Here is a 23184-nt window from a genome sequence, read left to right as displayed (position 1 = left end):
TTCCTGCCTGGCAGGCATGGGCTCCCCAGTTTGTTCCCAGAGAAAACATTTGGAAGGTCAAATTTCACTCCTTAATCCTAGAAAGGAGAGGGCTTATGGGCTAACGTGAATAGGCTTATATTCCCTCCGCGCGGAGTAGTTCATGCTTCACAAAGCGGCCATTGGACAGACAGGGCCAGTGCAGGTGCACAACCCAGAGATGCTATTTCTGAAGTGGACTTCAGTGTGAGGGGAGGCGTGTGCTGGGGCAATGCACCATGTGTGCCCCAATGCCAGGAGGGCTGGCTTGTGGTCGGGCACCTCACTCACTGGCCTTGCAGTGCCCGTCGGCCCCGGTGGACCAAACTGGCCTCCACTCATGGGCCGTGAGTTCCTGAGCAAGCTGCCTGGGATCCCCAAGCCTCAGTTTCCGCATCTGTGAAGTGGGAGCCATGACTTGGGAGGAAGTCAAAAGGGGCAAAGGGAAATATGCAGAGTACCTCCCGTCGGCCCAGTGCACACAAACCGTGGTGGCCGTGGCCATGGCCGTGACCGAATTCGAGGTGTCAAAGAATGACAGTGTGTTCGCGTCCTCGCGGATGCCTGTGTGGAAGTCTCCAGGGTGAATCCTACGTGGCTGCACGTCTAGGAAAGCGTCTTTCTCATGAGTGTAAACCCTTAGCTGGAGCTGGGTTTCTGGGCACCAGGGGCGCTGGGGCACAGGTCGGCCCCCAGGCTGCCTGCCTCCCACCCACCCAGCCTCAGAGCAGCACGATGCCCTTGGCAGCCAGGATGCGTCCCTCCTACCTGGCCGAGACGTTGGTGAAGTGCATATAAGATGATACGACCACGCCGATGCGTCCCTTTCCGCCCTGAGGGAGACAGAAGGGGGTCATTTGAACACGAAAATGCCTTCGGGCGCAGGGCAGCAGTGAACCTGCTCTAGCGGGGGAGCCAGCCTTAGCCTCCTCTGGTCCCCGATCCAGGGCAGGGCAGCACCCAACTCAGCAGGGAACATGTATGTGGGGTGCTGACGGCAGGTGCAGGTGCCACCTGGGGCATCCGAGGACACCCCCAGGGGCAGGTCTGCACAGAGGGGGCCAGTCAGGTCCCATTTCTCAGAAGGGCCGGAAAAAGTTGTGCGGGGATGATGAGCGTGAGGGGATTACCCCGGTGAGAAAACCCAAATGGCCCACTCACGGGCGGAGGGCTTTGAGGGCTGCACACCCAGCCCAGAGAGGTCTGGAGGAGCTAGACGGCAGATCCCAGCTGCTGGCACAGCCCGCCCTGCCCTGCCACACACAGGGCACCCCATCCCAGGCAGTGTGGCAGAAAGTGCACCACTCAATCTAACCACAGACACACGCAGTCCAGACATGGTAGCCTGGCCAGATCTCAAACCCACACCACCATCAGGAGAAGGTGTCTGGGCGTTCCTGCTGTGGCTCAGAGGGCTATGGACTCGACTAGTATCCATGAGGATGCAGGTTCGATCCCTGGCCTTGCTCAGTGGGTTAAGGATCCAGCATTGCCATGAGCTGTGGTGTAGGTCGCGGCCACAGCTCAGAGCCCGTATTGCTGTGGCTGTGGTGCAGGCTGACAGCTGCAGCTCCGACTCGACCCCTAACCTGGGAACTTCCACATGCTGCGAGTGCGGCCCTAAAATGCCAAAAAAATTAAAAAAGAAGTTGTTTGGAAGGACCCCAGTTCCACGACAGGACACCCTCAACCAGAACTGTGGACTGCCGCCTGCCAGAACATGCGGCCACGACCCAGAACAGTGGGCAGCGAACACAGCCCACCACCCATGTCCCTACTACCTCTGAGTTAAGAGCCGTTTTGACGTTTTGAGACAGCTGAAGAAAAATCAAAAGAATATTTCAAGGACACATGAAAATCACATGAAGTTCAAAGGTCACTGCCCATCAAAGTTTGACTGAGACATGGCCACGTCTGCTGATTGAGGCAGCTCTGGAGCTATCTCCACACGGTCCCAGCAGGTGTGAGCAGACGGTGAGGCCCCAAAGCCTTGAAAGCCCCATCTAGGTCTTTCCAGAAAAGCGAGCAAGCCCTGAGCTAGAACCACATGGGCCACAAAGGCGGCACCATCAGCATGCAGGTCCCACATCTAATCTTGAAAAGGAACAATGGAGAAAATTCACGCCCAAATTCTGGTGCATGAGCATCAGTCGGAAGCACTCTCCTCCCCGCCTTGCGAGCTTCAGTGCAGACCCACCTCCAGGCTCTCACGGGAATCCTGCCTCCCGAGGAGACGAACTGTGCAGCCCTGGCCCGTAGGCTGCATAAATGCACCTGCCATGAGCACCATCCCCCGCAAGCCTGGCACGTGTGGTGGCTTCCACTGCCACCATCTCCAGGGGTGCTTGGTGCAGAGAGGAAATCTTTAAGCACAAGCCACATTCTTTAGGACTTGACCAGTTTTTGGCTGTTCTTCACAAAACTCAGAATCGCTGACGGCCCCATTTCCAGACAGCGTGCTTCACCAGCAGCTCAGAACTAAACGGCGTGGGGAGCGGGCAAACCCATCCAGCAGAACTGCGGGCTTGTCCTACTCAATACCGGTGTGTGGGCGGGTGGATTCATTTACAACACGGAAACAAATTCTCAGATTTCAAAACCAACCTATGCGAATCCGACTAGGAACCATGAGGTTGTGGGTTCGATCCCCGGCCTCACTCAGTGGGTTCAGAATCCGGCATTGCCGTGAGCTATGGTGTAGGCCGCAGACACGGCTCGGATCTGGCGTTGCTGTGGTGTAGGCCAGCAGCTGTAGCTCCAATTGGACCCCTAGCCTGGGACCCTCCACATGCTACGGGTGCAGCCCTTAAAAAACCCAAAAAACAAACAAACAAAACAACCTAGTGTTCGGGCAGGTGAGGGGGGACCTGGAGACCCATTCACATAAACACCACCCTTTGTATCCGGGGCGGGGCGAGGCAAAGCGTGGCAGTTTGGCCCTTGCCGGCCCTCCCCAGGGCTTGACAGCATCCCTGGCCTTCTAGGCAGGAGGAGGGCTCTGTGCAGGACGGGCAGGTTTTGGTGAAAATCAGCAGTCTCACCCCTTCTGCTACTGGGATGAACCACATGTCCACATCTGTAAATTGAAATTACAGGAGCGCTTCCTCCTCGGGGCATGGTTTCTGGAACATCTCCGACAGAGTTCTCAGCCATCAGAATAAGTGTCAGAGAGGAACAAATCGCTTCCAGGAAGTTTCAGCATGTTTTTGGGTAACCCCATTCACAAGGCTTGTCCAGAGAGCAATGTAGAGTTTCGGAAAAGGATGTGTTTAGAGACCTCGACGAGGCAAGTTCATCACTTGGGACCCAGATGTTGTAAATAATATGTATTATAATCGCTTCACTAAAAACGTGGACCTTTGACACACACAGCTGAATCCCTGTGTTGTGCAGCACAAACTATCACAACATTGTAAATCAACTGGATGTCAATAAAACCTGTTTGGTTTTTTTTTTGCTTTTTAGGGCCACACCCACATGGCATAGGGAAGTTCCCAGGCTAAGGGTCAAATCAGAGCGACAGCTGCCGGCCTACACCACAGCCACAACAAAGCCAGATCAGAGGTGAGTCTGCAACCTACACCACAGCTCAGGGCAACGCTGGATCCTCAACTCACTGAGTGAGGCCAGGGATCAAACCCACATCCTCATGGATACCAGTCGGGTTTGTAATCCACGGCACCACAATGGGAACTCAATAAAACTTTAAAAGATGAAAAAAAATTTAATAAATCAATATCAGAATCAAAAAAAAAAAAAAAAGGAGTTCCCGTCGTGGCGCAGTGGTTAACGAATCTGACTAGGCACCATGAGGTTTTGGGTTCGGTCCCTGGCCTTGCTCAGTGGTTGAGGATCCGGCGTTGCCGTGAGCTGTGGTGTAGGTTGCAGACGCGGCTCAGATCCTGCGTTGCTGTGGCTCTGGCGTAGGCTGGTGGCTACGGCTCCAATTAGACCCCTAGCCTGGGAACCTCCATATGCCATGGCAGTGGCCCAAGAAATAGCAAAAAGACAAAAAAAAAAAAAAAACGAACAACAAAAATGGACTATATGGGAAAGGGGTGCGTCGTCTCAAGGGCCAGGGACCAGAATCCTCTGGAGACGCAGCTGGGAGCCAGTCTGACCGCAGGCTGCTGTTTCTCCCTGTGCGGCTGCTTTCAGCCCAGGTTAGGGAACGCAGCTTCAAAGGCTTGCGAGGGAATCTTAGGCAACAATGGCCCATCAGTATCATCCTCACCGTGTTAAAATCATCAGGCCAGAGCTCTCGCTGTGACACAGTGGGTTAAGAATCCGACCGTAGCAGCTTGGTGGATACGGAGGCACGGGTTCAATCCCCAGCCCCAGCCTGGCAGTGGGTTAAGGATCCGGCACTGCTGCAGCTACAGTGTGGGTTAAAGCTGTGGCTCGGATTCAATCCCTGGCCTGGGAACCTCCATATGCCACACGTGCGGTGAAAAAGGAAAAAAAAATCCACGTGTCAAACCCAATGAAAAACAGTTTTAACAATAATTGTTTAAAAAAAGAAAAGAACCTCTTTCTTTACGTTTGCTTCAAAACACAAACACGGTGAGAAGCCCCATAATATAACGCAACCCTTGAATAAAAGTTAACTTCATAATAAGAGAATTAACGGGACTGCCCGGCTGTTAGCGGGAGAATATGCAATCAAGTTAGACGAATAAATAAGAAAAGCAGAGAATAAATAAGAAAATAAATAAGAGAATAAATAAGAAAAGCGGAGAGCAGCAAATCCCCTTTGCGTGCACCCAGCGGCTTTTCCTCCAGGTCGAGTGACCGTCACCTGTCCCCACTGCGGGAGCTTTGAACTGCACCCGCCGCGTCCACCCTCCTCACTCAGGGGCCAGACCTTAGTGCCCCTGCAGGAAACTCCACAGAAAGTCTGAAAACTCGAAGGGAAGGTTCATTTACTTTAATTTACATCATGCAAAGGGTTTCTGTGCAGCCGGGACATCGCCCTGCCGTCCCCACGGCCGGCCCTGGCCACCCCTTAAGAGTGGACTTGTCACGTCCCCATCAGGCTGGCCTGCTTGGAAAGGACCATAACATTGCTGCAGCAATGGACTAGCCTAACGTGGTCATTGCCGTGGTTACCTTAACGGCTCCTCTTTACTTTCTCCGCTTTTTTTGCTTTTCTAGGCTCAGGCCCAAGGCATTTGGAAGTTCCCAGGCCAGGGGTCAAACTGGAGCTACAGTCGCCAGCCTATGCAACAGCCACAGCAATGCCAGATCCGCGCTGCATCTGCGACCTAAATCACAGCTCACAGCAACGCAGGATCCTTAACCAACTGAGCAAGGCCAGGGATCGAACCCGTGTCCTCGTCGGATTTGTTTCCGCGGAGCCACAACGAGCACTCCTCCTCGTTACTTTTTGAAAAGGCTCTCCTTGAAAAATGAAAATGCATGAAAATGAAAGGATTCACTCCTGGGTACCTTAAAATGGTGACTGCCGTATCTATCAGTAAACCAAAAACGTGGCAGCCATCAAGCCAGCACGTTACAGCAGCCCCCACGGCAAGCCCCAAGGGAACTCAGGATGGGAACGAAGAACGCCTGCCATCTAGCGGTCAGTTGCTGCAAACACACACACAGACACACACACACACACACCCGCCCTAGGTGTTCCCCCCCAACACACACACACCCCGAGGTGCCCCCTGGGGAGACTCAGGATGAGAAGAGCAGGAGACTGGCCCCAGAGACGGAATGATTTCAGTGAGCCCAGACTCCGCATCGTCCCACACTCAGAAAAGCACGAATTTCATTCCTTTGAGATCTCTGCTTTTCTTTGACTAACAGTAATCCTTCCATGTTCCCCCTACCTGGTCTTTGGTTATAAAAACTTCTGTAATCCTGGCTCCCCTTCTTGCCTCTTTGGAACAGTTTCTCGGGGTGCGCTGAGATGCTGTGTCCCAGGCTTGAAGGCCTCAGAACATCCACCAAGTAAAGCCTAACTCTCCACGTCAGGTTGTGCTGGGGGTTTTTTGTTTTGTTTTTTTTTCCAGTCAACACTACATTTGCAGCTTTGTAATTAGAGACCCTCCAATACCATCTGAGGCCAGACCCTGTGAGGCTGGATGCCTTTTTTTTTTTCCCTAAGTGTGAAAACCTAACCACACCCCCCTATAGAAGCTGTTAAGAGAGACAAGGTGGTCCCCCCGGCTCCCAAGTGGGCACTCACCCTGCAGTGAATGACGACCACGTGCTGGGGGTCGCTGTTCAGCCAGGCCTCCTGCGCCTTGCAAATGGTACACACCTTATCCAGGGGCGGCGCGTGCAGCTCGGGCCAGCCCACGTCCAGGGTCTGCAGGGACAGAGAGAGGAGGAGCTGCCTGCTTCCCATCTCAGAAGCCCCAGGAAGCCGCCTCACGAGGGTCTGCTCAGTTTCCCAAAATATTCCATTTTAGAGTAAAGAATAGTGGGGCATGTTCCTTTTCTAAAACTTCAGGGGAACTGTGGCCAGCCTCCTTTACTGGAAAGGAAAATATGAAGGATTATGTTTCCCCAGGAGACATCCACTCCGCGTCTTATCTGCTTTTCTGCAGCTGGAATGACAATTCTAGAAAGGGCTTTCGGGAGCCACTCATGGGGCAGGGCTCACGCGGAGAGGCCCAGGCCTGGCAAGATCTGAAACAGGAGTTCTTGGCCGGAGCTGCTGCCAAAATTCCTCCCCTCAGACTAAAATCGCAGTTTGGGAAAGTGCAGTGAGCCGTTCCTCCACAGGCCATGCGGGCGGGTAACTTGGGAGCTGGAGACGCCTACACAGTGTCACTCCTGCAGGAGAGGAACCTGCCAGGAAGGCCTTCAAGCCCAGGGTACAATTCAGGAACAAAGAAAGTCATCACCACGTGACAAGAAACCCAGCAGGTCTGTGTGCAAAAAACCAGCCCCTCTGAGCCACCTGACTCACACACGCCCGGCTCTGAACCTGCCGACGTGCAGGGCTGTGACTTCTGCTTAGCTTCTTTTTTAAGCGGGGCAGGGACACAGAACTCTGCCTGATTACAAAAGTAACAGAAATTGTGTAAAATGATGGGAAGATTCCGAAAACTGCCAGAAGCAGGGAAAGGCACACGCCCCTTCTGCCACTCAGACCTAAAGGCCACAACCTTACATTGTTTTTCCGTGTACACTGGGCATAGGTGAAATACTATTATACACAAAGTCTAGACTCTGCATTAAAATAGGCAATTCATCCTCCTCCTGTTTACATATTCTAGTGGCTACAAAATATTTCACCATATGGAACACATATACCTGTATATATTATATAATATACTGTAACTTCGTCAACCTTAAAAATTTCCCCCTAAATCTTTGCTATTTAAAAAGAATAATGGGGGGAGTTCCCGTTGTTGTTCGGCGGGTTAAGAACCCGACTAGTATCCATGAGGATGTGGGTCCGATCCCTGGCCTCACTCAGTGGGTTGAGGATCCCACATTGCTGTGAACTGTGGTGTAGGTCACAGACCTGGCTGGGATCTGGCATTGCTGTGGCTGTGGTGCAGGATCTGGCGTTGCTGTGGCTGTGGTGTAGGTCAGCAGCTGCAGCTCCGATTCGACCTCTAGCCTGGGAACTTCTGTATGCCTTGGGTGTGGTCCTTAAAACAAAAAAAGGAAAGAAAAAAAAAGAAGAATGGGGAGTTCGCACTGTGGTGCTTCAGGTTAAAGACCCAACTGCTGCGGCTCCAGTCACTGCAGAGGCGCAGGTTTGATCCCCAGCCCAATGCAGTGGGTTAAGGATCCACTGTTGCTGCAGCTGTGGTACATACAGGTGGCAGCTGTAGCTTCTATTCAGTCCCTGGCCGTGGAACTTCCACATGCTCCAGGGGCCATCACAGAAATAAAATAATAATGGATGGTGGGGTGGCGCGTGGCTGTACCGAAGTGGCAGGAGGGAGACCTTTGAGATGAAAATGTTCTGGATTTGACTGTGGTGCTGGTGACACAAATCTACATGGAATGAGATGGCACGCATCTCATACACATACATCGCACGCGCGCGCGCACACACATGCACACACACAGCTGCTACACGCAAACTCAGTGGAAGCTGCATGCAGTCTGTGGATTGTAATAATGTCAAATTCCTGGCATTAATACTTTATTGCAAGTTATACAAGATGTTACCTCTGGGGAAGACTGGGTCAGGGGAATTATTTCTTCAATTTCCTGTAAATTTAAAACTATTTCAAACTAAAAAAAAAAATTTCAATTAAGAAAAATCAGCCATGGATTTGAACAGTTCCTAATACCCCTCATTAAGTCAGATCCCACAAAGATTTGCAACAAACCCTTTTTGCACAAGCAGGATAAGCATCATGACATGTAACAAAACTCAGAATATAAAGGCGAAGGTCCATACCTTTGGGTTAAGCTTCGTAAGGTCATACCTCTTTTCTGAAAGGTTTAATACCTACAGAGGGGAAATCAGAAGCTATTAGACAAATCACTGTCCTCGGAGATCAAAGAGGAAACAATGCATCTCACACGCTGTTTGCCTTTGAGACACAGAGGATTATAAAACATTGAAAGGGGGAGTTCCCATGGTGGCTCAGCGGTAGCAAACCCGACTAGTACCCATGAGGACGTGGGTTCAATCCCTGGCCTCGCTCAGTGGGTCAGGGATCCAGCACTGCCATGAGCTGTGGTGCAGGTCACAGATGTGGCTTGGATCCCACGTTGCTGTGGCTGTGGTGTAGGCCAGCAGCTGTAACTCTGATTGTACCCTTGATCTGGGAACCTCCATATGCCGCGGGTGCGGCCCTAAAGAAATAAAACAAAATATTGGAAGGGATAGATTATATAATTGCCATGGAATGAAAAAGAAACAAATGCACTCAGGACAGCATACGTATCCCATGGGACTGGCCTCGGCCCCGAAAGCATGGGCTTCCAGGAAGGACGCAGCACAGCGAGGGGCCCAGACCCACGTGCTGGCCGCCCCTCAAGGGAAGAACACGGGAGGGCCACTCCTTGGAGGATGAGGACAGCGGAGACGAGGGGCTGCACATGGGGTGGGGGCCCGAGGTTCCTCTACCCCAGAGCAAGCTCCCCCGCACCTCTGGACCGTGGGCCCTGCGGGAACCCACCTAAGTGGCCAAGGCCTGGGGCCAGACAAGACAGTCGCCCTGGCCGGTGGCACTGAACAGTCATGGGAGGGGAGGGCAGCGGCCTGTCAGAGCCCCCCCATTCAGAGGTGGGGAGACATGTGCTCACCTCGGGGTTCTTAACGTGCACCTGGGTCTTCCTTCGGATTTTTCAAAAACGTCCTTGTCCCAAGACAAGGTGGGGACGCACCCCCTCGCCATTTTGCAAGAGGAGGCTCTGGCCTGACGGGGCCCCGCCCAAGTGAGGGGAAGAACTGGCCCAGCCCCCAGCCCAGACCTCGGTCCCAGGCCCCCGAGGGCTCTGGGTGGACAGGAGGTAGGGTGGGGGACTCAGTGTGACCACCTCCTGGGCGGGACATCAGGAGGGGGAGACAGCTCCCGCCACGCCTGCGGCCCTGAGAGAGAGGACGGGGTGGGACCACCTCAGGGGCTGGACCCCAGCTTCCCGCCTGTCACCGGGTAAACACCGCTCCGGCTCGGACCGCTCCGGGCGGGGGCTGCTGGAAGCCACCCAGAGGTCACCTCCCTCTGCTCTGCCTCTGGGGCCACCCGCCCGGCCACCGCCCAACAGTTTAGTCCTCTGAGCAGACCGATAAGGATGACAATGAGAGTCTTGTCGGTTTAGGGCAAAGATTAGTGGCCCTAAGGAGATAAAGAGGCCTCCCGGGGGCCGGCCCAGGGAGGCGCGAGGAGCTGTAACTGAACCAGAGATCACATCACAGGGGACGGAGCTGTGGCCGCACCGCCCGACCGTGGGAACATGAAGGCCTCGTGGCGAAGGGGGGGACCGGGAAGCCTCGGGTGCGGGTCCCGCCCACAGCATCAGACCAGGCGGATGCTGGCGTCCCGAGCGCCCACCCTCAGGCCTGGCTGACGGCAGCAGGAGGGAGAGGATGGGGCCTCTGATGCCAGCAAGGCCAAGCCCGCCGGCGGGCAGGAGAGCGGTGCCCTCGGGGCACATGGGCCAGGAGCTTGGCTGGGGAGACCCAGGCGCCCACAGCACAGCAGGCAGCGCAGGCGGGCCTCTCCCTGCGGCTCTGAGAGGCCCCAACACAGGGGCACCGCTGCTGAGCTGCAGCAAACTCGGGGTCTTCCCAGCTTTACCCACGCTCAGTGTCCCCAGCGTCCCCGCGCTCAGTGTCCCCACTCACCAAGTAGTTGTCACCGTGCTTGGACCGCAGCATGCGCGTCACCTCCTGCAGGCTGTGCAGGTACGACTCCTCGGCGCAGCCGGCGGGGAAGGACACGGCGATGATGCGCTCGGTGATGTAGGTGAGGTCCAGCTCGCGGCCGTCCTCCATGGCGGGGCGCGGCGCGGGGGGCCTGGAGGGGAGGCGGCTTTCAGCAAAGGGGCTGAGAACCGGGACGGAGAGCCAGGTCCACGGCCCGGGCCTGGTTCCAGGCCTCTGGGGTTTGCCGCATCTGCAGCCTACGTTCTGCCCATCACAGGAGGGCACGTTTCCCTAACAGTTGCCACGGGGCACCGCAAGCCAGGAGCGGGGAATGAACAGAGAAGAGGGCGGTGGCAGGGCTCCCGGGCCTGGTGGGAAGCCCGCAGAGGGAGGGCCGGCGGGGGATGGGGGCGGGCAGGCGGGAGGGGTGCAGAGAGCCTGGACCTCGGAGGGAAGAGCTTTCCTGGCTCCGGGGGTCAGAAGGGCCCGAGGCAGCAGGGGAGGGAGCCCACCGGGTGGGATGGGAGAGTCTAGAGGTGACGAGCCCTGCCTGCAGGTGGCATCCTGGGGCAGGTGCACAGTGCGCGGCCCCGAGGGGGGCGGGCGGCCTGTCCTGCAGAGGGGACGAGCCAGGCCAGGAGGGATTCCAGCAGCAGCCAGGAGGCCTGAGAAGGGCTATGAGGGGAGGACCCAGGGAGGCTGGCGGATGTGGGGAGAGCCGGGGGCGGTGAGCCAGGGGCAGTTCCTCCTTCTTGGCTCATCACGGCCTGTGCTGTGGGACCTGTCGAGCGCCCCTCCCAAGAGAGGCCCAGGGGCCGAGGGGGGTGGCAGGGGTGGTAGAGGAAGGTCCCAGGGAGAGGTGACAGGGTCAGCCCCAGAGCTGAGAGCCCACCATGAAACCATGGAGGGCTGCAGGACAGTCGCAGGAAGGCAGTCCCAGTCCATCAAACCGCCCCCCCTCCCCAACTTAAGGGGTCTGTAGTTGTCTGTTTACTACCCCAGTTCAAATCTGACACTCGGCTACCCTCTTCCATCCATATCCTCTGCTACCTCCTCCAACTCTTTGAAGGCTTTGAAGAAATCCCAGATATTACATGGGCTGTCATTTACAAGTATTTTTGCATTTATTTCTAAAAGATGAAGACATTTTTTTAGAAATATCTACAATGCCATTATCACACCTACGACAAGCAATAATATACTCAGCTATCCAGTATCATAAATTATTTTTTTAAAACTGGGTTACTCAAATCTACACCATCACCAGGATTTTTTTTTTTCTCTATTCTACTCACCAGACATGGATGTAAAACAGTTTTGATGACTTTAAAAAAATCAAGTCAGGAGTTCCCATCGTGGCGCAGTGGTTAACGAATCCGACTAGGAACCATGAGGTTGCGGGTTCTGTCCCTGCCCTTGCTCAGTGGGTTAACGATCCGGCGTTCCCATGAGCTGTGGTGTAGGTTGCAGACGCGGCTCGGATCCCGCGTTGCTGTGGCTCTGGCGTAGGCTGGTGGCTACAGCTCCGATTCGACCCCTAGCCTGGGAACCTCCATATGCCGCGGGAGTGGCCCAAGAAATGGCAAAAAGACAAAAAAAAAAAATCAAGTCACATTTTTTGACCCTGGTATTAAAAAAATAAAGAGCTGGAGTTCCCGTCGTGGCGCAGTGGTTAACGAATCCGACTAAGAACCATGAGGTTTCGGGTTCGGTCCCTGCCCTTGCTCAGTGGGTTAAGGATCCGGCGTTGCCGTGAGCTGTGGTGTAGGTTGCAGACTCGGCTCAGATCCCACGTTGCTGCGGCTCTGGCGTAGGCCGGTGGCTACAGCTCCGATTCGACCCCTAGCCTGGAACCTCCATATGCCATGGGAGCGGCCCAAAGAAATAGCAAAAAGACCAAAAAAAATAAAATAAAATAAAGAGCTTATTCCACTGCTAGAGTCAATTCTGCCCCCCCCATTACATTTCACAATCAAATCACAGCTTCATTATTTGTTGAATGTTCCACAGTCAATCGGGGTTTCTTCTTTTTTTCTTCTTTTTATGGCCACACCTGCAGCACATGGAAGTTCCCGGGATAGGGGTCAAATTCAAGCCGCATCTGCAATCTACACAGCAGCTTATGGCAACACCGGATCCTTAACCCATTGAGCGAGGCAAGGGCTCGAACCCGCATCTTCAGGGAGACGACCTCAGGTTCTAAACCCCCTGAACCACAACGAGAACGCCACGATCAGGGTTCCGAGTGCTGGGCGATCACATCCAGGAAAAGGGATAGAAACCTGCCATTTATCAACCTTGAGCATCTATTTGCAAAACTGAAAACAACACTAAGATTCCTACAGAGTAAAACGCCACCACGTCCGGGCTGCCTCTGGGAGATGTGACCCCAGGCCAGAGGCACACGCCGTGACGGACACTCACCTGGACGGTCTGTCACGGCACGGAGAAGCGGGTGGTGAGGACACCTCCGGAGCCTGCCAACGACAAAACACAGGCCATTCGCAAGTCTCCTGTCCCGCCAGCCCGCACAGCACAAACCCCACGGAGAAGGAAGGACGACGGCCGCTCCGAGGTTTAATCGTAAATGCTACGTCAGACCCTGGAACTACGGGCTCATCTCATCACCAGGGAGGGTTATCGGGTTATCTGGGGCCTAAGCCTGCAGATCCCAGCCGACACGATTCCACCAAGCACCAGCAGGGTGACGGCAGCATGGCAGCCCCCGGTCAGGGCCAGGGAAGCGGTCCCGACCCTTGCAAAGGCTTGTCCTTGCGCACGGCAGGGGCTCGGTCAAGGCCGGCATCATTCCTGTCACTGGTGTCAGGAGTGACTTGAGAGAATCAGTTAATGACTTCGAGTAAATTCATAGTTTTTTCTTTTTTTTTTTTTCCCTTTTTGGCCGCCGCTCTGCACATGGAGCTCCCAGGCCAGGGATCAGATCCGAGCAACAGCTGCAACCTACTCGGCAGCTTCGGCAACGCTGGATCCTTATCCCACAGTGCCAGGCCGGGGATGCAACCTGCGTCCTGGCACTGCAGAGACACCTCCAATCCCTTTGCGACACAGCGGGAGCTCCTCTACTTTTTTTTTTAAAAGCTTATCCAACAGTGAAAAAAAACTTCAGGTTGTAATTGCTGTACAGTTTACATATGACACTTTTGTGTGTGTGGCGTGTGTGTCTAATGTATTGTGCGTAGTATGTGGCGTGTATGTGGAGTGTGGTGTGTGTGTGTATGTGGAGTGTATGGTGTGTGGTGTGCATGGGGGGGTGGCTGTGTGCACACCTGTGTTCCAGGTTGTGTTACCATCTGTACACTGCAGGAGGTGCACCCAGCAACTTTTGGAGGACTCAGCCCCAGGTTTCAGAGGTGGGGAAGGCGAGGCTAAGAGAGCCATGAGGTCTTGTCAGAGATGGCGGGGGGGACCAAGATGTCCCCATCACAGCATCCCTGTCACAGCTCTTCTTTTCCTGCTGCCTTCTGAGAGGTCCTCCCTGCCCACTGCACCCCCTGGATCCTGCCCCGATGTCCAGCCTGGGACACACTGTGGGTGGGCAGTACTGGGGACAGAGCCTCCCACCCCCCACCCCGACCCTGACCCTGGGGAACCCCTCTCGGACAGGATCTGACACCCCTCCCTCACCTGGTGTCCCACCTGGGCACCCGGCTCACCTTGGCGCCCACGGTGTGAGATGGAGGGACAGAGAATAAATACCAACGTTACTCTGGGGATTGACAGACAGGCACAGACATTCTCCTGAAGTCACACAACGTACCCCCAAGCCAAACCCCAACCCACACAGGTCACCACCTCGGCCCCGCCAGAGGCAGGACCTGGAAGGCACCCTCCTCTGTGCACAGACGTGAGCGCACGCTCTGGGGATGCACGCGCGCTGATCTCCCCGCCAGGACACCCTCCACTCTGCCCTCCTCGCAGAGGTGTCTGGGATCGACCTGGACACGAACCCCATCGGCGGCAGGAAGCCTGCCCAGCACAGGGTGGGGCCCTGGGGGCTGGACAAACCCAGGCCAGGCACAACCCTGCAGCCCTGCAGCCCCAGAGAACCAAAACAGGCCTCCACGGCCCAAGCCCAGAGACCTGAGACCACGGCCCAGGAGCATTCCCCCACCCACCCAGAGTCCCTGCCCAGCGGCTACAGGGGCCTGAGAGTGACCCCACCCTCACCATGGCCAGGTCACAGACCCTGACCGCTGCCCACTGGGCCTCCAGCCTGCCGTTCCTCCCAAGGACCGCATCTCCCTCAGGACTCAGCTACCAGTCTCATGGTCAGAGGACCCTGCTGGTTTTAAGCAAAGCAGGTCCCCAGCGGGAGGCGCAGACTGCTGTGGGCTGTCCTTCAATTCTAGCAGCGCTGACCACTTTGTTTTAGACTGTGAGTGTGTAGAAGGAAGGCACACGACGTATCTGCAAAGCGGGACAGGTGTGTAATTTATAAACAAGCAAACGCAACGTACTGCATTCTAGTCCACTCGGCCTAGACCCACCGTTAAACCCAAGTGGGTCTCGGCCCGGGGGGCAGGGATCAAAGCTGGAGATCCCTGCCGTCAACCATCGAGCAGCACAAACAGAGGCTTCTGTCTTCTGACATTTTCAAAACGCCTCTGCATTGTCACTAAGAAGCTGAAAACTCCCATCAGCAGGCTGTGCGCACATAACGATAACAAAGCCAAGCGGGAGGAGATAATGCCCCGACGGGAGGGAAGCAAGAGGGCGTCCGGGGCCCAGCCACCTGCTGATGTCCCCACGCTGACGTGACCGAGCCAGGCTGCCCACCTCTGCCCCCTCCCGCCCCCGCCGCCTCGCCTCCACGCTGAGCTGCGAGGGGGCTTCCCTGTCATTCCTGACACACAGAAGCTGAGTTTTAAGGGGGCCACAGAGCCCCATCTTTCCACACTCCTCCTCTCCTGGCTTGGCTTAAGGGTTCAAAGAGCCGTGTTAGTTTTGCCCTGTAATTGTAACTAGCCCAGGAGCATCACGACTCTTCCTGCTCCAGAAGGCACAGAGCCAGCAGCTTCTGGGCCCAGGGAAGTGCCAGGAGGGCAGTACCCACCCTCCCCACAGCCCACAGCTTCACGGAGGGTCCTAGCTAGCCGGCCCCCAGCAAGTCCTCAGCTCCCACTCCTCTGCAGGAGCTAGATGATAAGTACTGAGATAGACGGCAAATAGAAGATAAAGAGGTGACACAGACACACAGATGCAGCCAGAGGATGCGATAGATAACGCAGTCGCACACGTACGTGAAAGATGAGTAAACAAACGCATTCATATCTACATACAAACAATACAGTCAGAAGGCCAGGCCTGCCCTCCCCCCCAAGCCCATCATTTCTCTGTGTCCCCCCCCACTTTAGACTGAGGTAACGCCCACAGACTTAGAACAATCAGACACCAGCCATAGAGTAAATTTGTGAATAAAACGGGAACTCTTTTTTTTTTTTTTTTTAAGGGCCACACTCGCTGCACATGGAAGTTCCCAGGCTAGGAGTGAAATCAGAGATGCAGCTGCCGGCCTACACCACAGCCACAGCAACGCCAGATCTGAGCCGCACCTGTGATCTGCACCACAGCTCACGGCCACGCCGGATCCTTAACCCACTAAGCGAGGCCAGGAATCAAACCTGCATCCTCACGGAGACTAGGCAGGTTGGGTACTGCCGAGCCACAACGGGAACTCCTCAAGAGGGAACTCTTGAAGGCAGGCCCTTCATGCCTTCCAGCACTGCCTCAACCCCCCCTCCCCCTGTCACCTAACTGGATGACAAAGGCTGGAAGCGCCACATACTGACAGTCCACCCCAGCCTGCCAGGACTGGACTGGACTGGACTGGACTGGACTGGCCACCACTCGGGAGAGGCACACACAGGGAGGGGCACAGCACCGCTTAGCACGGGGGTGGGGGCAGTGTGGGAGGTGGGCTGAGGGTCTCTGCAACTCCAGGGGCGCGTGGCCAGTGCCAAGGCCCTGAGGAGGGACTGTCTGCAGCCAGGGAACCAGCAGCCAGGACGGGGGGGTGGGGAGGAGAGTGAGGGGGTAGGACCCCTAGGATGAAGAGGGGAGGCCCTCTGGCCAGTCCAGGGCCCCCGAGAGGCTGGAGAGAAAGCCTCCTGGACCCCGTTCCTCGCCGCCCTGCCCCTGCCCCCAGAGCAGGCAGCTGTGCCAGGGCCACAGGGCCTGGGCTGCAGCTCACATGGAGGGCAGCAGCGTCCCACCGCCCCGTCCTGTAAGAGGGCACAGGTGACCAAGGTCAGGAAGCAGACCCACTCGTGGTCCGCCACCGGCTCCCAGCAGGAACCCCAGGGAGCAGATGTGACTGTCCCACTTCATAGGCTGGGAGAGAAGCGCTCAGCACTCGGACGTGTCTAGAATCACACAGCAAAGAGGCAGCAGCAACTTCTGACACCAACTCTGGACTCCTCCCCGCCTCCAGTTCCCTCCAGTCCCCCCACACCCCCCCCCCACTTCCTGCCCTGCCTGTCCCTGAGTCAGACTGAAATCAGGGAAGTTAGAGGAGCTTTTCCCAGGGAAGTTGGTCTCACCCTCAGCCCAAGAAGAGAGAAACAGTGACTGAGGCACCACTTCTTTTTTTTTTTTTTTTCCCCTGTCTTTTTAGGGCCACACCCACGGCATATGGAAGTTCCATATGGGGTCAAATTAGAGCGGAAACCACCGGCCTACACCACGGCCACAGCAACGCCAGATCTGAGCCTTGTCTGCGACCCACACCACAGCTCAGCGCAAGGCCGGATCCTTAACCCGCTGAGCGAAGCCAGGGATCAAACCTGAGTCCTCATGGATACTAGTCAGATTCGTTTTGGCTGAGGCGCCACTTCTAAGCCAGCTCCTGTGATTCGATGGACACGAAGTCCTGCAACAGGGAAAACTTCATTCTGGGGCTGTATGTGGAACGAAGCAGATGCTGTATCAGTGACAAGACCCAGATATCCTGGATAGAAGCCCCTTGGTGGCCCAGGAGGTCCTGCGCTGCAGCTGATGGAAAGGGGCCGGGCCCACGTCCACTGGAAGGGCCGACCTCGCGGAAACACGGTGCTGGTCAGGAAGGTGCCACACGCTCTGGCTCTGGGCATCTTGACTCAGAAGCAAAGAATTCACTACTCTTGGGGCTAAAAAGCCAAAGCCCCCCTTTATCACTGCAGCACATCTCTTGCCTTAAGAAAGACAGAGAACCAACTCACTAGAAGTTTAGGGAAGACGGTCCCTTGCTCACGAGAAACCCTGCACCCTGGTCTTGCAGGAGTCTGAGGCCACCTCTCTCCTCCTGGACCCCAGGCCTCCAGATCCGTGCTGCCAACTCCTTGTCTCTTGCTGTTGTGCAAGAGGAAAACTGCCCGCCCGCCTTTCTGGGGAGCCTCTGGAGGCCGAGGGCTCCAGGTCACCTGCTCTCCGTGGACCCGTGCCAGCATCCCAGGATCGCACAGGCGCCTCCTGGTCTCCAAGACCAGCAGCTCCGTCCCCACCCGTCTCTGCCAGGCCCACCCTCCTTCGCCTGCACTCCCTTTGGCACGAGCTTATCACCGCCTGCGACTTCTAAAGGTGCTAAGAAAAAGAAGGAAAAAGACACAGCTGGAATGGGTGGTAAAGGTGCGAAAGGTCACCTGCGACGCCCGGGCTGCCGGAGGGCCGCCTCTCCTTAAAGGCGCTGCTCATGGCCCAAAGCTCATCTGCTTGGACCACTAAGTGGTCCTGGGACCAGATGAAGCCCCTGGCCTCCCTGGGCATGAGTCCCTTGGCATAAAATGACAGTGTTGTACGCAACGCTCAGAAGGCCCAGCCCAGCCCTGGAATCCCCAAGTGCACTGCTCAGAAGCAGGGACGAGCGGGCACTCCATCAGATAAAGAATTAAGACGACCTACTTGGGCGCGGGGGACGCTCTTGTTCAATATTTTTGAAATGATGGAAGCTCATTTATTCTGCTAATGGGATTACTTTTACATTTGCAATAGACACAGCAAGAGTACTTCTGCAGCCACGCAGCCTGCTTCTAAGAGAGGACAGGGACCTCCGTGACACTTGCATGCTGACACTAACTTCTTTATTTTTATTTTTGTCTTATTTTTAGGGCTGCAGCTGAGACATATGGAAGGTCTCGAGTTGGGGTTCAATCAGAGCTGCAACTGCCAGCCTCCGCCACAGCCATGGCAACATCAGATCTGAGCTGCACCCACGACCTACGCCACAGCGCACGGCCATGCAGGACTCTTAACCCAGTGAGAGAGGCCAGGGATCGAACCCGCATCCTCACGGACACTATGTTGGGGGCTTAACCCACTGAGCCACAATGGGAACTCCTGACGCGAGCTTCTAAGGGAGAACAGGGCTCGGTGCACGAGTTGCCAAGACCACCGGCTGCTCTGCCCAGAGCACTTCTTGGTGACACTGGCCCAAGTATTGCTGAGCAAGAAATGCTTTGCCACTGATAACTGGGCCTGCTTGAGAGGCCAGACTGCTGGAAGGCAGGCTGAGGTTCAGACAGGAGACACATCCTTCCAGATAACAGGGTATAAGAAGGACAGCAGGTCTGCTGGGGAGGTGGCAGGGACCATGGGGTGAAAAGGCCACAAGCTTGCCTGGAGCCAAAGCCAAAGCCACCCCCCCCCACCCCGTCCACAGGAGGCGGTCCAATGCCCCCCAAGCGCACACCCAGCTCTAGGTCACACCCTGCAGGCCCCGCCGGGCTGAATAAACACACGCCCAGGGGCCCAGAGGCGCCCCTGTGCTTCCAGACCGTGGACGGTGGGGGCAGCGGGGCGGCCGGAGGATCTGCATTCCGGGGCAACACCACCACCCAGGAGATGCCAGACTCCCCAGGGCAGGAGGGGGTCCCAGCTCCCAGGCCCCCCGCTGACCTGAGGCTTGTGAGGCAAGTTCTTCAAATCCAGTGGGAATTCAGGTTTTTTCACCTTTGTCATTTTTTCACTGATGATCCGCACACATCAAATGTTTCTGCAGCCTCGTGAGGTCGTGACAAACTCAGAGGCGGTCCAAGTGTGAATTCCGCCCCCTGGCAGCTGTATCCTTGGGCCAGGGAGCTAAGGAGCCTCAGTAATCTCATCTCTCCAATGGGCTCAGCGATGCCACCTTGAAAGACTGTCCCCTGAACAGTGACAGACGCTGGGAGCCTGCCTGGCACTCAGGGCAGACAGGTACCGCGCACGGCAGACCTCCGCTGAGCCTTTTCCGTAGGCGTCCCTGGCCAGGCAGGCGCGCAGTGTCCGGGACAGGTTACTGCTTGGCATCCAGCAGCTCAGGGTGGACCTGGGGCGTCATGAACTCAGAAAGTGGAGTGCCCCGGGCAGGGGTGGCACAGAACTAGAGGACACAGGACTGCAGGAGCCTTGAGGCTCATCTGCTCCGAGCCCCAACGGGACCCATGAATCTGCTGCAGGTGGATTCAGCCTGGCCTCATCTGGAGCAGGGAGCTCACTCCCTCTGGGAAAGTGCAGGCCACTTCTAGAAGGTCTGCCTTGGAGTTCCCACTGTGGCACAATGGGAACAGCAGCCTCTTGGTAGCACTGGGTCTCGGGTTCAATCCCTGGCCCCCCACAGTGGGTTAGGGATCCGGCATTGCCGCAGGTGCAGCTTAGGTTGCAGCTGCAGCTCGGATCTGATATCTGGCCCAGGAACTCCATATGCCACAGGCTGGCCAAAAAAGAAAAATAAGTACATAAATAATTTTTTAAAAATAGAAAAAAGTATAGAGTTCCTGTTGCGGCTCAGCGGGTCACGAACCCAGTTGGAGGGACTAGAATACGTGACGATGCAGGTTCAAACCCTGGCCCTGCTCACTGGGTTAAGGATCTGGCATTGCTGTGAGCTGTGGTGTAGGTTGCAGACGCTGCTCAAATCTAGCACTGCTGTGGCTGTGGCACAGGCTGGCACCTGCAGCTCCAATTCCACCCCTAACCTGGGAACTTCCATATGACACATATTCGGCCCAAAAAGAAAGGAGAAGATAAAAGAAAAAAAAAGACAGAAGATCTGCCTTCTCCTGAGCTGCCCTGTCCGTGCCCCCTGACAACAGCTCAGCCATCCTGGGTGTTACACAAAAAGCCTGGTGCTGTGGATTTTGCCCCTCAAGTACCCGAACAGCTCTCAAATTTCGCCAGGTTTTCATTTCCACAAGCCGCGCTGCCCCCAGAATTCTGAGCTTGGGTTTCAGCCCCAAGACGCACATCGGCTGTAGGACTGATCCCTGATCCTGTCTTTGACCTGATCAGCAGGACAGCAGAGACCTCGGGACAGGCAGGTGCTGGGAGCCACCCCGGAATCTCCCCGGCCCTCTCCAGGGGGCCATCGCCCGTCCCCACCAGCCATCTGGGACCCAGGTTTGTCCCCCCAGGGTCTATGGGGCAGTTCAGGGATGGGCCCAGAGCCAGGACCACACCAAGCTGAGCCCCAAGCATCCTGCACCACCTGGAATCCAGGCCTCCGCCACCTTAACGGAACGCCACGTGTTCTCAGCGACCTTGAGCTCATACTTTTTCACGGAAAAGGTGCAGTGAATGCATCACAAGACAAACACCCTGGTGTTATTCTGGACGCAAGAGCTGACAGCATGGAAAAGACACCTTATGACTTTCAGGCCAAGAAGCTCTGTGCCTCCCATAATCATCCATGAGGGGCAGATCACTGGCTTCCTACAGGCTTCTAGAAGAAGTGGTGCTTAACAAACACAACTCAGGAATGACAGCAGCAATGCCCCATGGCCAAGGGCCCCGTGGCCACCTTCTGGGCTTCTCCCTGCAAGCCCTCCAGCCCCAGGTGACTGTGACTGCAAAGCTGCATGGGGACATCCAATGGACATACAGGCAGTGTTGGTCACCAGGCCCCACTCTCCTTCAGATGAAGGCCTCTGAGAGTACAGGTAACAGAAGTCCGGACTCTCCCGCTGTGTGATCTTGGGGAGGTGTCTTGCCCTCTCTGTGCTTCATGCTCCTTTTTCATAAAACGGGCTAATATCTGCAGCAACTTTCTCTGCAAGGTCACTGTGGGGTGCACACAGCAAAGGCCTGTCACACGCCCAGAACAGGGGCCAGCCCAGAGTAAATGCATTATTAGCATTGACAGCAACATACTCTCACGTGTTTTCTGGGAAACCGTGAGATGGGGAAGGAGGAAAATGAGAATGGAAGAAGAAATGCCTCGCTGAGAAGCCCTCAGTGGGCGGTGCATGCACGTCAACAGGACAGAAGAGACCACGGATGCGTCTCCGTTAAGATCAGCAGTACCTGTCTTTCTCATGAGCGCGCGCTCACGTGCACACGCGGTGGGTCCGGCACAGGCACAAATCAAGCCTGTGTTGGGAGGCTGATGCTACTGGGGAGGTCCCATTGCCACCAGGTGAAGGGCTGGGACTTGCCCGGCTCAGGAGGCCCTGGGCGACACCACCCCGTCCCTGTCCACCCAGAACAGCCCACCTCGTGGACCTCCTCCCTCACTCTTCATTCTCACCCCGAAGCCGTTCTGTCAGTTCTCCCAATTCATTCACTCCCTCCTGCCCCAGGGCCTTTACACGTGCCCTGCGCGCAGCCTGGAATGCCCCCACCCCCTTACTCAAGCCCCACCTGGCGCGCGGGGCTCAGATGTCATCTCCCCAGCAGAGACACCCCTTTGTGTGTTCCATCTAGCCTGGTCTTCTCAACAGCGCTGACCTCAACTGCACAGGAACAACTAGTGTGTGAGTTCTTGTCTGAGCTGCACACCCCCACCCCCAACCCATGACGACCCGGCAGAGGCGCGGGCCGCCCGCTTCCAGATGCGGCTCAGGGCTCAGCGCAGCTCAGCACATGCTGCTCACAGCGCGCGGCCAGACACGGAGGAAGGAAGGGACCGGGCACTGACTCGAGGATGGGGCGGGATGGCCTGGCCACTTTCAGATGCAGGGGGTTACGGACTGACATGGTAGGAATGAATATTGCGTTAGCTTCCTTTTTAGAACCCAAATGAATGTACCCCAATGATTTCAACAGGCTTTTCATCTGAGGGAAGCACAGGAGAGGAGGAGTAAGTTGACATCTTCACACGGTTGTGACATATGGAATCAATGAAACGGGGGGGGTGGTCATGTGGGAAGAAATTGCCCCTGCACAGCCACGGGCTGAAGCACCAACCCCAGAAACCCAGAGAAAGCAAGGCCCAGGTGTCCCCACGAAGCCGTAAAAGGGGGGCTCTGCTCACTGGCTGGATGGGACCCACAGGAGGTGCCACCAGAAACCGGCTACAGTAACACACATTATCTCCCACGGCTCCCCCACAACCACCCGGCCTCCGCGGAAGCTCTTTGAGACCTCCCCCACACCCCCAGCAGGAACCCAGGCGGTGGCGACAGTCCGCTCCGGAAGGGGCACACCCCGACCACCAGGCTCACCCCTCGCTCCTGGCGGTGCCAGGATCCCTGGGCTGGAGCAGGTGACGGCTGCGCTCCTGCTTCCCACGGCCCCTCACCCACCTCCGGCTGTAGGACGAAGAGCAAATGAAGAAAGACCTTTAGCGGACGCCACACCAGGAACTTGGCAGGGCCTGAGAACACATCAGGGATGCCAGCTTCCCCAGAGCCGCCGGGCCTCTGCTCGCTCCAGCCGTGCTGACCAGTCCTGAAACTTGCCTTGTGAAAGGTCCCGTAAAAAGGAACAAAAGGGACCTTGTTGCATAACCGGAGCCAGATTCACAAGGAAGCACAGGGCCTGGTGGCAGCGCAAAGATGTCCCCGCCAGGGTGGGAACTGGGGAGGGGGCTCCATGGAGGAGATGGGCTGAAACACTTCTGCCCACTGTGTTTTTGTTTCTCCAGGAAAAGGGAGGGAAAAATACATTTAAAACCTTTTTCA

General features: G+C 56.0%; 1 protein-coding gene across 8 annotated transcripts in view; it reads right to left on the bottom strand.

Annotated features, from left to right (window-relative positions):
• The window catches only part of TNS3 (tensin 3), a 229719-nt gene that overhangs the window by 113439 nt on the left and 93096 nt on the right, over positions 1–23184 (bottom strand). For 5 of the 8 annotated variants that reach the window (XM_047763136.1, XM_047763141.1, XM_047763140.1 and 2 more), the window contains 5 exons: positions 12740–12792; positions 10295–10466; positions 8399–8449; positions 6215–6337; positions 787–851 (listed from right to left, as the gene is read on the bottom strand). In XM_047763136.1, coding sequence (XP_047619092.1) covers positions 787–851; positions 6215–6337; positions 8399–8449; positions 10295–10444 — 389 coding nt within the window. In that variant the 5' untranslated portion in view covers positions 10445–10466; positions 12740–12792. Of the gene's footprint in view, positions 1–786; positions 852–6214; positions 6338–8398; positions 8450–10294; positions 10467–12739; positions 12793–17532; positions 17756–22725; positions 22938–23184 lie in introns of those variants that run through there. The other 3 variants (XM_047763138.1, XM_047763137.1, XM_047763135.1) reach the window with 3 other exon arrangements.

Source organism: Phacochoerus africanus, chromosome 16 (assembly GCF_016906955.1).
Source record: "Phacochoerus africanus isolate WHEZ1 chromosome 16, ROS_Pafr_v1, whole genome shotgun sequence".
Classification (NCBI taxonomy): domain Eukaryota; kingdom Metazoa; phylum Chordata; class Mammalia; order Artiodactyla; family Suidae; genus Phacochoerus; species Phacochoerus africanus.
The sequence above is the reverse complement of the archived record's forward strand: the minus strand, read 5'-3'. Positions and strand labels throughout refer to the sequence as shown.